This window comes from Tyto alba, unplaced genomic scaffold, assembly GCF_018691265.1.
Source record: "Tyto alba isolate M040663 unplaced genomic scaffold, T.alba_DEE_v4.0 Super-Scaffold_8, whole genome shotgun sequence".
Lineage (NCBI taxonomy): Eukaryota > Metazoa > Chordata > Aves > Strigiformes > Tytonidae > Tyto > Tyto alba.
The window spans coordinates 18,446,292-18,460,400 of record NW_024881329.1 but is presented as its reverse complement, the minus strand read 5'-3'; the positions used below and the strand labels follow the sequence as shown (position 1 = coordinate 18,460,400).

The 14,109-nt window shown below is 37.4% G+C and overlaps 1 protein-coding gene across 2 annotated transcripts in view; it reads right to left on the bottom strand.

Moving 5' to 3' along the window:
* Window positions 1-14,109, bottom strand: part of CAPRIN1 (cell cycle associated protein 1) — a 35,049-nt gene continuing 20,940 nt past the window's right edge. The window contains exons 10-19 of one of the 2 annotated variants that reach the window (XM_042784503.1): window positions 11,516-11,671; window positions 10,537-10,645; window positions 10,016-10,077; window positions 7,784-7,894; window positions 7,103-7,252; window positions 6,750-6,900; window positions 4,932-5,126; window positions 3,648-3,748; window positions 2,723-2,786; window positions 1-1,254 (exon numbers count right to left, since the gene is read on the bottom strand). In XM_042784503.1, the coding sequence (XP_042640437.1) occupies window positions 1,190-1,254; window positions 2,723-2,786; window positions 3,648-3,748; window positions 4,932-5,126; window positions 6,750-6,900; window positions 7,103-7,252; window positions 7,784-7,894; window positions 10,016-10,077; window positions 10,537-10,645; window positions 11,516-11,671 (1,164 nt within the window). In that variant the 3' untranslated portion in view covers window positions 1-1,189. The remainder of the gene's footprint in view (window positions 1,255-2,722; window positions 2,787-3,647; window positions 3,749-4,931; window positions 5,127-6,749; window positions 6,901-7,102; window positions 7,253-7,783; window positions 7,895-10,015; window positions 10,078-10,536; window positions 10,646-11,515; window positions 11,672-14,109) is intronic. The other variant, XM_042784504.1, reaches the window with a different exon arrangement.

Here is a 14,109-nt window from a genome sequence, read left to right as displayed (position 1 = left end):
CAATTTTTATAAACATGTTTTATTTGTCTTGCTTATACCATTAGAACTGTAACTGCTGGCTGTCATTTCCCTTAAAAGGGGAAATCAATTCAAACACATACTGGTGCTTTTCAAAAGATAGCAATTAAAAGGGCAGCAGCAGCGGGCATTTGAGATTTCTTAAAACCTTCAAGGCTGCAGGAAAGACAAAAGGACATGTGACCAAAAGTGTTATGATTATCCATTAGAGATTTCCATCAGTACCGGCATCAGTTATTTAGGCGATAATACAGCAAGGTCAAGTATTAGTGACAGACAATGTGCAAGTCATAAGGAATGATAGAGAATACCAATCCTTACAAAAGTCATTGCTATCAAAGAAACTTAAGTGTTTCAAAGAGATACCTAAATACTTCACATCAAATATACAGTGGCCATCCAGATTATATCTCACATTTGTTGCAAAATTTTGTTCAAGTGCCAAATCAAAGCTTTTTTAATAATAATAAAAAAAAAAATTACACAATTACATTAGCAGTTATGCAAGCGATCTTAAATCCTTAGCCACAGTAAACGGGGCCCTCGTGATGAGGAGTGCTGCAGCTAAGGGTGCTGCTTCTTTGTCAAAAACTGGCTATAAACCTATTTGTCTATTTAGGGAAATATGTATCACTACCCATCTTTAACTGTTCAGTGCTTCAATTTAGTTAGAAAAAGCTGAAATGCAGTTTCTCTACCAAGCCACACTTGACCTTTTCCATCCTTTAATGGGAACATTAAGTTTTGTCAACTGCCACTGCAGTAAATCTTTACGAATTTGCAGGTTTTAACAAAATTTGTTACATTGCTTTTAAATGTCAGAAGTGAGTCTTTGCTTTTTCCTGCCACTTCAGTTAACCATGGAGACCGGATCACCCTGAAAATTGCCTTTTTTGCTTTATTCTTAGCAAGGGTGAAGAATCTGAATCTCATGTGCAAGGCTCAAGATGATGCTTAGGACAGAACATGCAGAGTAAACGTTGTTTCGTTCCTTTCAATATCCAGGTAATATAAAGCTGGCAACTGTAGTCCTGTCATTATGGTAATGAAAATAGTCCCTTTACAACAAACTTCCTGTAAGGGAGAACAAATAGATAATAACTCTTCTGGTAACATGTATAGTACACCGGCCAGTGTGTTTTTGGCGTTTAATGTAATCCTGTGAATTCGTTTAATTCACTTGCTGAGCATTCATTTGAGGCATCCCTCTGTTTGGTCTTGGAGGCCCTCCACGACCTAGAAAACATATAAAAAGGCTCTTGAGTTATGCATGAAAACAGGTTATTTAAAAAATATTCCTAAAAACTCTGGTCTAAACTGGGTAATACCCAGGTGTATGTCTAGACTATATATGGTTCTAAAAGCTCCTTCAAGTCAAAACAGTAATCTGTCTTTACACTTTTCAGCTTTATCCCAATACTTTTTTCTCCAGAACTACAAAGTTGTAATCTCTTCAAGTAAAGTTCTGCAGTAATGTAAGGCAATAATTGGCTACTGTATTTTAAATAGAAGTACTGTGAGCTAACTAACCATATTTTAACATACATTTTCTTCCTTCCTTCAGAAAGAGACTGCCTGTAGCTCACACTCTATGAGAATTGTATGTCACTTGGGGAATTCCTCTCATGTTTGCCTGCACATCCTTGACAACAAAGCTCAAAACTTTCCTTCATTATAGTTCTGCTTTCTCAAATAGGCTCTCAAGCTTCACCATAGCATAATACAATGTTGAACTTCAAGCTACAGTTCCACACTATAGGGCTTTCAGTACCAAGACAGTCAGGGACAGAACTCTTCGAAACCAAACTACCACACAGAACTGCACTTTTACAGACAGTGCAATGTACAGCCTTGAGCTGTCCTCACTGATAGCTGACTCAGTATAACTCAAGATTCTCATGAAAACTTCTGTATTGGGACACAAGACATCACCAAAAATCTACTAAAAAAACCCCAAACTGTGGAAATTGTGTTGACAATAAAATTTAGAAGTTCAACTAAATTATGTAAGTGGGGTCTTCTGTTTTGCTGTCTCAGATGAACACCTGCTAAACACTCTTCTAAAGCTACAGGACAAGACATCTCTAAATCAAAAGCAACAATTCTATAGGATCAAGGAACAGATGAGAATGGAGTGAAATTTTGTATCCTTAGATCAAAAGAGAGCTCCACAACAGATGCAGGAGAACATCTTTTAGTGCAACACAGTAACATACAATTTTGAAGGCTGACAGTCAGCTCAGGCCCTGCATCTGCTTTATGAGCAACTCTTACTTGCCAACTACTAATGCACCAAGTAAGCAGATCTTAAGTCATGATAAGCCTCACAAAAAAAAAAAAAGGTATCACTTTCCTAAGGCTTTCATTAATAAAAGGCAACTAAGTAGTGCTGCTACATTTAAAGCTCAAAAGCAGCTGTTGTTTGAACTCCTTTTCAAATAATTCCTCATTCAACAGCCAACTAAACTTCCACCGCAAATTCAAAGTAACACAGTGGAATTCAAGTCAGAACGGACCTCAAGAGGTCCAAGTCCAACCCCTGTTCAAAAGCAAGATCAACTATGAAGTCAGAGGAAAGTAAGCTTATTCTTCAATTGTGACCTGCTGAATAAGCAGTGACGTTGCTTTTTAAATCCAAAACCCCAGAAGTTGGATTGAAAACTTCCGTTCAGCCCAAATCAATTATTCACTACTCAAGAATTACCTCTAGGAGCTCCCCGAGGTCCACTTTGTCCAGAGCCACGTTTGAAATTCTGTTGATATCCATCCTGAAGCAAAGAAATTTCAAAAATTACAACATAAAACCCGGGCATTTTGTTATATTTCAGGAAGCTATTAATTACCAATAAAATAAGGAACTTTTAAAACAATATGCACTGACTAACATCCATGATTTCAACATAAAGTATTTTATTCATTTAGTTTTAGAAAAATAAATTCATATTCCTACTGGTATCTGGCAGGAATAATGAACATACAAATATAAATTCTCTCTTCAGTTACAGGATAAGTTGTTCAATATAGAAAAGAAATGTAAGTAGCTATCGTTACTGTTCCAATTTTTCAAGCTACACAGAGGTCAAACATGAATTTGCTGAAGGACTCGGTCAATAAACGAAGCAACGTTCTAATGGCAGGATCAAAATCTGTCATCTCATTTGCTTATAAATACTTGTTGAGGGCCATGCAATTAGACATTTTCCAGTCGTTATAAGCTTTTAGCAAACTGAGCACGCTTCCTTCAGAACAACAAAATTCTGCACAAATTTCAGAGTAACGTATCAACATTGCAGAAGACAGGCAATTTCAAACAAGTTGAAAATGTTAACTTCGATGGATTCTTTAAGTTTCTTTTCCACAAAGCTGTGAAAGCAATTGTATCTAAGAGTTTTTTATAATTCACCCAACCTTGTTCTAGTTACTCGACTAACTCCTTCAGAGAGCAGACAGAACGTGTTTCCCAATTATAAACAGCCATATAAATATTCTGCCATTTCTAAACATCTGTTTAGCACCCAAAATTTCTGTCTTCATTGAAGTCCTCAGAAAAGTTTTCACTAATAAAGTGCTTTCATTGACAGCTACTTTCTTCTACACTACTAGACTGTCAGAACATAATGGTGTCTTACCCGCTGGTAGTTTGAATAATCGCGAGGAGCATTAAACTGGGGCTGCGTGTAACCACTGTTTGGAGTGTTGGAAAAGGAAGGACGGTAGCCATCATATCCTCCTAAGGAACAGGGCACAAGTCTGTCACTTTGAAATCATAACCTATTACTTTATGCTACCGTATGAAGAAACGCAGGAACAGCATTTTACCTAAACCTGAGGAACCCTTTAGTAAGTACTGTTTACCTGCAAGTCAAGCAAATGTTTGCAACATCAGTGCTAACAGTATTACAAAAAACAAGACCTAGTAAGAACTGGGAAGAGATAACAATTCAACGCAGGTCTCTAGTAATTTGAGGTTTGATTTATGTAACATTCAATCCAGAGCTAAATACAATACTGGGATCCAAATGTAACAGCTGTGACCTGCAAGGCCACAACAGCCAACTCAACTCAAGCAAGAAGCTGCTCCTGAGTCCAGACTCTTCTGAGTGCTGGGAACCATGCCCAAGGATGGTTTCAGTCTCAAGGGTCTAACACTTGGAATCTAGATCAATTTTAAGCAGAGAGACAGTGACCACTCATTCCCTACTACAATCAGTTCTATCTTTATTATACAGGTTTCTCCTCTGCCTTCCAACTACATGAGAGTAAGAGAACACGGCAAAACCAGACAGTACTGCATCCATAAGTCTACTACCAGAACACCTGCCAAGGAAACCACCTCTCCCATTCTAACATACAAATCTTTGTGACATCAACAGCCACATATAATAATCTCCAAGAAGCATGAAAGTTCTTTTATCCCAGAACTACAGTATGATTCCTCCACTCCTGTTAATTTCCTCAGAGTAATGACTTTTAGACTTTTTTGTTCTTGTATTTCTACATTATCCAGACTATCCTCAATATGATGAAACACGGAACTATAAAATATACTGCTTCTACCATAACTGGAAATAAAAAACACTTTTGAAATATTGGTATCTGAATTCCTCACTTGGTGATAGTGAAATTCTGTTGGATATTTCCATGTTTGCTTATACTTGCAGGAGATGCTTAATCAAACTAGCACTAAAAAAATGCTTCTTTATTTAGACTCTAGTAGAAAGCCAAACCAAATGACTAAAAATTTAAGTTGCTGAAGTTAGCTAAAGCAAATGAAATTTTTAGTACAAGTTTAAATATCTTAGAGATACTACTACAGTATGAAAACAACAGTAGGTCAGTTTAACACTTGGTATCTTGATGGTGTGCTTCCAGAAAGAAGTCGTCAAATGAGAGAGTTTAATAAAGCTGTTTACCTCTAAATCCATTTGCCGGTCCCCTGTAACCGTTCATTAAGCCACGAGCCCCACGTGATCCACCACGAGAGACTCCTCGACTGTTATAATAAGGCTGACTGTTACGTGGAAATCCAGTATTCTGCTGGGGAGGTTGCTGGTGGTTACCTGCCACTTGATGAGTCTGGTCTGGGGAACCATGGTAAGTACCAACCACTATATTGGAAATGGGGGAAAAAAAATGAAGTATAAAAGTCTGCATTTATTTATATACCCACATATCCTCTCTTCAAACTCAACATTCAGAGCTTTGAAGTATCACTGAATGAATCAATAAACACTCACCCATTCAAAGAAAAATAATCTGCAGAATTAAGTATCAAGTTCACTAGTCAGCTATCCCACAATATTAAAACAACCCAGAAATGGTAGAGAGTTGCTTTAAGTTAGTGTCAAGAAGTCTCTAGGGTAAGCTCAGCAACAAGTATTCCTAACGCAAGCACAGTTTTCCTGTGCTATTTGAAACCCTTTAAAAATCAGCAACACACACTCTAGAGAAAAAAAAAAAAAAGGTAACCTACTTCTGCAACTTCCTCCCCTCTGAACTGACAGAGAGCCACTGCCTTCACGAACTAAGCTCTGTGAGGTGTAGCTGTGCTGACTACAGTGAGAGCGATGGGAACATTTTAACAGAGCTGACGTTTGACTGTACAGACTGGGGGATTCTTTCCACAAGACATGTATGTGTTATAGGCTCAGTAATAGTAATAAAAGATGGAATTCTGTCTGTAAGATCAAAACAACTGTAACAGCCAGGCTGATACCAAATGCTGAAGCAAGATCCCAAAGAAAATTCGTAAGTGGCAAGTCCCTCTCGTATGCAGGAGCACAACTTTGTGTCTACTTCACTCAGCCAGAGTGCTATGGAACTTTTGTACAGATCCTCCCTTCTCCCCAACTTGCATTCCTCAGTCTGTCTTTCTGCCTTGTGCTGTGTATAGCTCAAAAACCATATAAGATAAACACGGAAAACTTGGTTCACCCTCGTCTCATCCACTCACCCAGTATCCTAACTTGTAAGGAAGACAAATTTCAAGATCATAATCAGTTATAAAGAAAAAAGATCAGGCTCTTTTTCCTTACTCCACATGCAGTAGTTGTTAGCACTTCACCCATGTCATCTCTGTCCTGTGTCCTTCACTCAAAATCCCTCTCTGCATCTGTAAATTTTATCTCAGTGGAAGGCGAGGAGGGTGCTGGGAGACAAATAGCTTTATCCTGACTATTTTACTGTTCATTTGTTTTTTTGAAGTTGCTAACTTGGAAAGCATTTTGCCTGCTATATTCAAACCACATCTAACTGATTTTAGCAAGATTCTAGACCTTTGTGAAGCTTACATCATCTGTGAGCAGTCCAATATTTGCTCTCAATTCTAGCTATTTCTGTTTTAAAATATCATCTCAAATAGCATAACCTTTTTTTTAAAGCAAATTTAAGAATAATCCAACCTTAACATCAGCAGAGCAAGTACTCCACTATATTGCTTTCATCTTTAGAATAATCCCTAATCCTGTTCATGTTTTCTTAAAACCCATAAAAAACTGAATCAAGAGGCATAATTCTTTTAACAGTTGGAGATATATATACTGAATGTCACCCCCTCTTGGATAGTCAAACAAGACAGAATAACAAAAACCAGTATGGTTCACAGGAAACCTTCACAAGAGTGAAACATCTGAGAATGTGTGACAAGCTTTGCTACACTACCCAGGACTTCAGCCTGATCATCTGCTCTACAGATGCTACCGTGGTTTTAGTTTTTGCTGAAATAAGTTTACCTGTCTGGAGTTGTTCTTGCTGAAGATCTGATTGTTCTACTTGGTGAGGCTGATTGGAGAAACTCTGGTTGTAACTGGCCTGGTACTGATTTTGCTGCTTAAGGGTTTCTGGCTCATTAACAGGAGGAACAGGCGCATTCATGTTGAATACCTGTAATAATAGAAAAATAGCTCTCTGGTCCAATTAGTTTTTTACAGCTCTTCATTGCATCATGCAAAGAAGTATGCAAGTCTGAGAAGCATGGATAACCAAAGACTATTTTATGTAATTACAGGACTGATTCCAGTGTTTGTGTAACAACAAAAGGAATGACTAACAAAATAAAGGGATTCACTATTAATTTACTACTTACTGTTTGCATGGATTGGAATGGAGCTGCATTAACATTGATTCCGCTGCTATGCAAAGGCTTGCTAGATCCAGCCTGGAACACCTGCGGCTGGGATGCAGTGGGAAGTGATGATGATGATGGGGTCTGGTCTGCATTCAGTGACATTGAAGCCTAGTAATTAAAACAAACATTTTAGCAGCTTGTGAATAACACCAAAAATTTAACTTAAAAACTTCGCTTAAAAAAAAGTAACAATGCCTCAGGTTCACCTTAACAAGTATTTTCTACTTCAGCTGAACAGCCTCATTCACAACAGCATAATGGGAGAGGAAAAACCTAGCAGTCTTCTGCCTTGTTAACTTGAAACACAACTAGAAAAAACTAGAGGGGGAAATGAACAGGTTTCTGGGGTAACTGTTGTTAAAAAAAAAAATTATTCTCATTTCCTACACCAACACCACTAATGCTCATATGCTGATGCTGGTATGTCATTTCTAACTAAACAATATTGTAAATTAAAAGTCTTACCATAAAGGATTTACTGGCCACAGACAGGCTCAAACTTTTGAAATTAAGCAGAACTGAAGCAGCCCTATCAATAGGTAACTAAAATCACAAAACTTTACTTACAAAGAAACACAGACTAACATTTGATCACACCTGCAACCAGACTTCTTCCCACCCCTGTGAAGTCTGACTTGCCTGAATCTGGTCAATCGATTCTTTCTGTGGCCGTTGTTCTGTTGTGTGAGAAGGCTGATACATGGGTTGGGAGGCTGTATATCCCTCACTTGTAGAAGAAACCAAAGGAACCTGACAAAATAAACCCCAAAGCCCTCAAAAGTCAGCTGATGCTCACACACAGTTTTATAAAAAGTATCAGAGAACTCTGGAATGAATGGTGGTCTCTCATAAAAGTATGCATTCCAGCAAATCTGTACAATCATCAAAAATTAAGTTCTTTTTAACAAGCAGATGTTTGACCACCTCATCTTGATGTATAATTCTAACATGTCACACCACCCACACCCTGCCAGACTGTATTCTGTGGATATTTCCCAATCAGCTGGACATGTATTTGCTTTTACTGAAGAACATCCGTCTCTTCATTTCCTTACACAACCCCAACTACCACAACAATAAAGCTGGGAAAAGACAGATGGAGTGAGGGAGGAATAGATGGAAGTTTAAATGACAGAACTCCAAACTCATACAAGAAATGGAGAAGCGCTAAGTTTCCAACAGACTGAATTTGCCCACTTTACAGCCTCTGCTCCCCTACACAGAGTCCAGTGAAAACTCTAGCCAGCAAAGCAGAGAACTCTGCATTTAAGGCTACTGGAAACTTTAAGAGGCAACTGATAGCGACTGATGGGTGTGTTCACATCATCTCGTTGAACATTCAAAAGGATAGATATAAGTTTAGTTACTGCTTGCAAGATCCCCAAGAGAAATCACTGGCACTGGTTGAGGAAAATAAGAAAAAAATCCACTGGAGTATATCAGACATAATTTAACAGTAAAATAAAAGCTAGTAGAGCAAGAACTCTCGGCCAAAATGATTCTACACCTACAAAACTGCTGAGAGTACTAGCACTTCAGCAGGTATATATAGAGGAAATTCAAGAAAAACCACCCCACGTTCCTGTTTCTATACAAATGAGTGACTTCAAACTTGCAGATCTAATCTGGGCAAGACAAAGCAAGCAATTTATGCTACTATTACTCTGAGATACACAATCTACCCAGATTTTTCTTTTGGTTTTCAAATACCTACAGGGATCAGATTCATTACTTGAGACCAGTAGAGTCCTTCAGAGGTGCCACACATGCTTGATACAGTATCAGGAAGTTCTTTAATGACTAGACAATTCAGTAACTGACACATCTCAATGAAAAGGTGAATACATCATTTATACACTGCAGAAGCAAGTTTAAGAGATCCTACTTAAAACAGAAATTTTGGGAAATCTCAACCAAAAACAGCATTCAAAATCATTCTGACTGCTCTACAACTCTAGCATTAAAATACTATCCAAGCAAGCATCTGGGACTAATCCTTAGCAGAACAAGTGAAAAAAGGGAACACAAACTATAGAGTTAGTCCATTAAATCTATTTGTGGTCTGATGCCCACTTGAACAGATACAGACTAACCTTTACCCAAGCTATTTTGGTTTTGGCATTTCTGTCCCAAATAAGCAAATAAAGGACAACTTGCTTCAATTGAATTTAAAAATATTACTACACATGGCTTAACATGGAAGAGAACACTACTAGGCAAAGATTGTCCATCTTGAACAGAATGCACAAAGAAACCTCAAGTTAAACTGTTAGAGTAGGACTACACAGAGCAGCATTCCAGTGTCTTTCCTTTCAATCATAAAAAAACACTATTCACTGTCACATGGAATACAGATTTTAAGTGGTAGCAACCTAACACACAGGCACGTGGAAGTCAATTCATGGAATGAAAATTACATCCACACACCAAATTTGAAGACCAAGATAAGCTCCACAGATTGAAAGAGCCGCTAACTGCTGAGAAGTCCACACTGGGCTGTTAGAATGAGCAGCACAAACTGCAACTGCTTCCGTGCTTGTGCCCTTCAGTTTAAGGGGCCTCTAATTAGAAATGCAGTTTCCTTAATAAACTCCTACTTCAACCTTGAAGGCAACAGTTTTCCAAGCAGGATAATGCCTGGTAAGATTCCATTACAGAAAATATACAATGTCTGCATAGCATAAAAACTGTATATAGTAGCGATTATAAGTGACAATGCTGAAGGGACAGTGGAGATAGCTGAAGTTTTGATTTGGGGAATTTGTTTTTTTCTTTGAGCTTCTCATATAGTTAGGAATTAAATCCTATTATAAAATCAATCAATCCTGAAATCAATTTAAAATCCAAAATACAATTTGCTAAACATTTTACCTGTGTAGCTTCTGGTTGCACAGGAACTTGATTAGGCTGGGCAAGTCTTGACTCAGCATGAACTGAAGTAAAATAATCTCACTTATTACATTGTACAATCAAACCTTTTACAGAATAGCGTTACCATCTTATCAAATTCAGGTGAGAGCTGATCATCATAAACATGACTACCCCTTTGGCATGGTAAAGCTATACTCAAAATACCAATTACCATTTCCATGCAAAGTACATTTTTTCCAGTTGTCCAAAATAAACCAACAATTTCCAAAAGACTAAGCAAAACTATGTTTTGTTCATTTATGTTCCACATTTCCAAGCAAAACCTAGAAGCAAGTGAGAATTGGAAGTCTACAAATAGTATGCCTCAAAAGTACAACCACATTTCTGAGAAGAACACACTTTAGCAGTACTGTATTATTAATTGTGATGACCCTTTTACTATGCAGCAGTAACTGAAGCATTTCTAATAGATGATTTGCAGGCTTCCCCAATATTTATGTTTAGGATTTACCATTACAAACCTGGAGGGCAAACCATTTGTGGCATGTCCAGATTCTGTGCTGGATTCATAGGCTGTGCAGATACTATGGCAGGATCAAGTGTTTGGTTCTCAAACTCCAGCATAGAGTCCTGGGAAAAAACATTAAAAAAAAATAAAATCAAATCCGATTTACTGTATTTTAAAAATATTACCATTCAGAATACATAGGTGACCAGGTCACAATAAAGGAAGCTTAGTCCACAGCGACATAATTAAAGGTATGGTAAAACCAGAAAATCAATTAAGATAATAAAAATTCCAAACATGTATTTAACACAATAAAAATTCAGTTCATGTACACAAATTTGAGCTTATCTGACAAAAAGGTAACTAGAGGGACATTTTAATAGCAAGATAGAATAGGCAGTGAACTATTCTCTATTCTTTCTCTGAAATTAGCACTTTGTAGGAAGAAACAAAAAAGGGAACATAAGAAGTGTAGGCCTCTTTTGTTACCAAGGTGTCTACTCTTTCTTTGTAAAGGAGGAGGCAAGGCTTTTTCTAATGTATTCCCTTATCTCCCAATGCTTTTCAGTTGTTCTAACTTTAGAGGTTAAAAGAGAACCTTCAAGAAGCAACCCAAAAAGTATTCTCTTCATGTGCTGTGGAAGATATTCGTAACAAAAAATTTAGAACTAGCTTATAGAAGGGCTATTTTACAGCCAGTCTCACTTAAGCAGAATACTCTACGGAACCCAATGATGCACAATTTTCTGACTTACCTGTAAATTTAGCACAAACAAGGACCAAAAAGCTAAGTAACATTCTAATTATACTTTGATGGAAATACAAGTTTGCAGGCTTTGGATAAAATCTTGTCATACAGCACTGTAGAGTTTGAAAGACCACTGTAGTTTTCAAATAAATTACAGCAGACTCCTTAAATTGTAACTAAAAGCCAGAAAGTGGTATTTTGTTTCTTTGAGTTTAGCTTCACAGTAAGGGTGGGTTCATCATACCTGCATGAAGTTATATGGGCCCTGCATCTGTGCCATAAGGTCCTGTACTCGCTGTCTTCTAACAAGAGGATCTGCTTGAGCCACAGTAGTGAGCGTGTGAGGTTCAGGAACTGGAGGAGATGTAGCTTGTGTCTGTTGCTGCAGTGAATTTACAACCTAACAAGAAACAAGCAACCAACCGAAATATCACCTTAAGATAACACTGCACAGAAGTGACTCAGTAGTTCTTGAAATGTATGGCTATTGCCTAATTCATTATGGACATAATTATTATTGAAGAAAAATACTACATCCTCCTACAGTTATGCCAATACTGGTGACCAGCTACTGATCTGAGCATTTTGCAGGATTAGAAAGTTCAGACTGTGCTCTATTTTCTTTCCATCTACTCTATTCCCCATTAAGAAGAGTGCAAACAAAAAAATTGTTAAACATCATGGGGATTTTTTTAGAGCAGAATTTGAGACAGCAATCTATCAACATTTGGAAATTTAAGGAAAGTCAAGAAAGAGTAAGTTTCAGAAATATATTTTCTCATACCTTTTTGGTAAATGTAAGTAGAGTCAGTTTTTGGGTCTTTCTCAAGACTTCAAAAATGTTGTATTTTCATAGCCACATCTAGACCCAAGTTTACAACTGTTATCCTAGCTAGCTGATTTACAGTCTCAGAAAGCAGCAGGCAACATTGCGTGGTGGAAAGAGTGCAAGACAGCACCGCTGAAAAGCCCAGAAGCAGAAGCACAACTCATAGTGGGCAAGAAAGCTCTGATTTACTGGACGTATTCCAGTATGGCGCACAGAAACAAAGGTATGACGAACAGCAACATGCTTTCCAATAACACCTTATCAAGGACAGCAAAGCAAACAGGAAAGATGAACATGAGCATCTATGAATATCTATCATCAAATGGCCTGAAAACAGAGAGTTTCAAAGACAGCTGAGCTGCACAAAGTAGCACTTACATATGTCTAACCAGTTTTGCTCTTTAGGCAACTCCCATAATACAGAATTGCCGTTTTCAACTTGCATTCATGTCAACTGTCCTTTAAAAAGATGATCATTGTCAATAACTTGTCTATCGCTTGTCTATTCCCATAAGCTTTCAATTATTAATAACCTTCCAGATAAACAGGTACACATTAGACTTACAATTGAACAGGATATAAATTAGCATATATGCAACAAAGTTCAAAATATTTACGTAAAATATCTGGTTTCTTATTAGAACTGTGGAAGACAGCTTTTTGTACAGTAGCCATGACAAGTGACAACACAGTCCTATTTTAGACCAGTTCTATAATCACAGGTCTGAACTTTGAACTCCCATTATCCACCCTCAAAGCCTGTAAATTTTTTAAATTTCTCAAAGAAACCTAGAGAATCCTCCAATATGTCTACTCCTTGCTCAGATTTACAAACACTGTTTGAATGTCACATTCTGCACATGCAATTGCCTCACAAACCCCAGTGACTCTTTCCTTGACCTAGTTGTTTGTAATGGAAAATAAAATTAAAAAAAAAAAAATTAAAATTGACAAAATCTCTAAGCAAAACTAAATCAACCACAACCTACACTGCTATTCAAGATTCCCTTCAGTTCCAAATCTCCACTATTAGCCATCTAAAGAGAAGTAATTTGACAGTTCCCATGGAAGTACACCCTAAGGCTGTCCACACTGGAAAACAAGCACAACTGCTCTGCTGTATTACACAGTCCCCACACTTAAAATTATGAACTGTTTCCAAATTAAAAATTAAGCCCTGTGAGTGGACTTTTTTTGTTCTGAAAATTTTATTTAGAGCACATATGTGGATCTCTTGCACATTAAAAAGTTTTAAAACGGAAGTAAAGAAAAAAAGCAAGCCAGATGACTAGGTGAAACTCGAGAAGTAAAACCAGCAGCTACTCATTTCCTACTTAATTATTACCAAAAATGTTCCCAATTATTTGAGTAGTATCACTCAACTTATGAAGTCCAACTCATTCATAACAATTCAGTACATCTTCAAGAAAAAAACAAGTTGATGGAATAATCAAGAACACAGAACAAGTAAAAAATTTTATCAATCATTTTCCTTTTTCACAAATAATACAGTACAAACTACAGATGATGTTTAGTATCTTACACTGTCTTTTTCAAACCTTTTTTACTTAATGTCAAAAGGAACTCTTTAGGACCTATTCCTTTGCTCTTATCATCACTACCAGGTAACTTTGACCTATTACCATCATAGTAGGATGAAACTATTAAAAAAATTTCAAGTTTTGCATATTAAGTTGCCAATGGACAGGATGTAGTTCTAAAGTTAACAGCTTTCTAACAGTCTGCTGCATGAAAAAGGTGGAGAAACTACAATTATAAGGATCATTATTCAAAAAGCAAATTATTACCCGACCACACATCTCCATTCCTCTTGGGGGCACAGCAGGAAGGTGAAACTTTCCTTTCTGGAAAATTCTCTCTGCAGAATCGTATTTGACTCATCAAATAGCATGCTCACCTTCTGACACCCTGACTCCTGACACCCTGCCCCTTGACCTCCTCAGTAAGCAGAGCTGCCCAGTCACAATCAGAGGAGAATGACAGGGTGT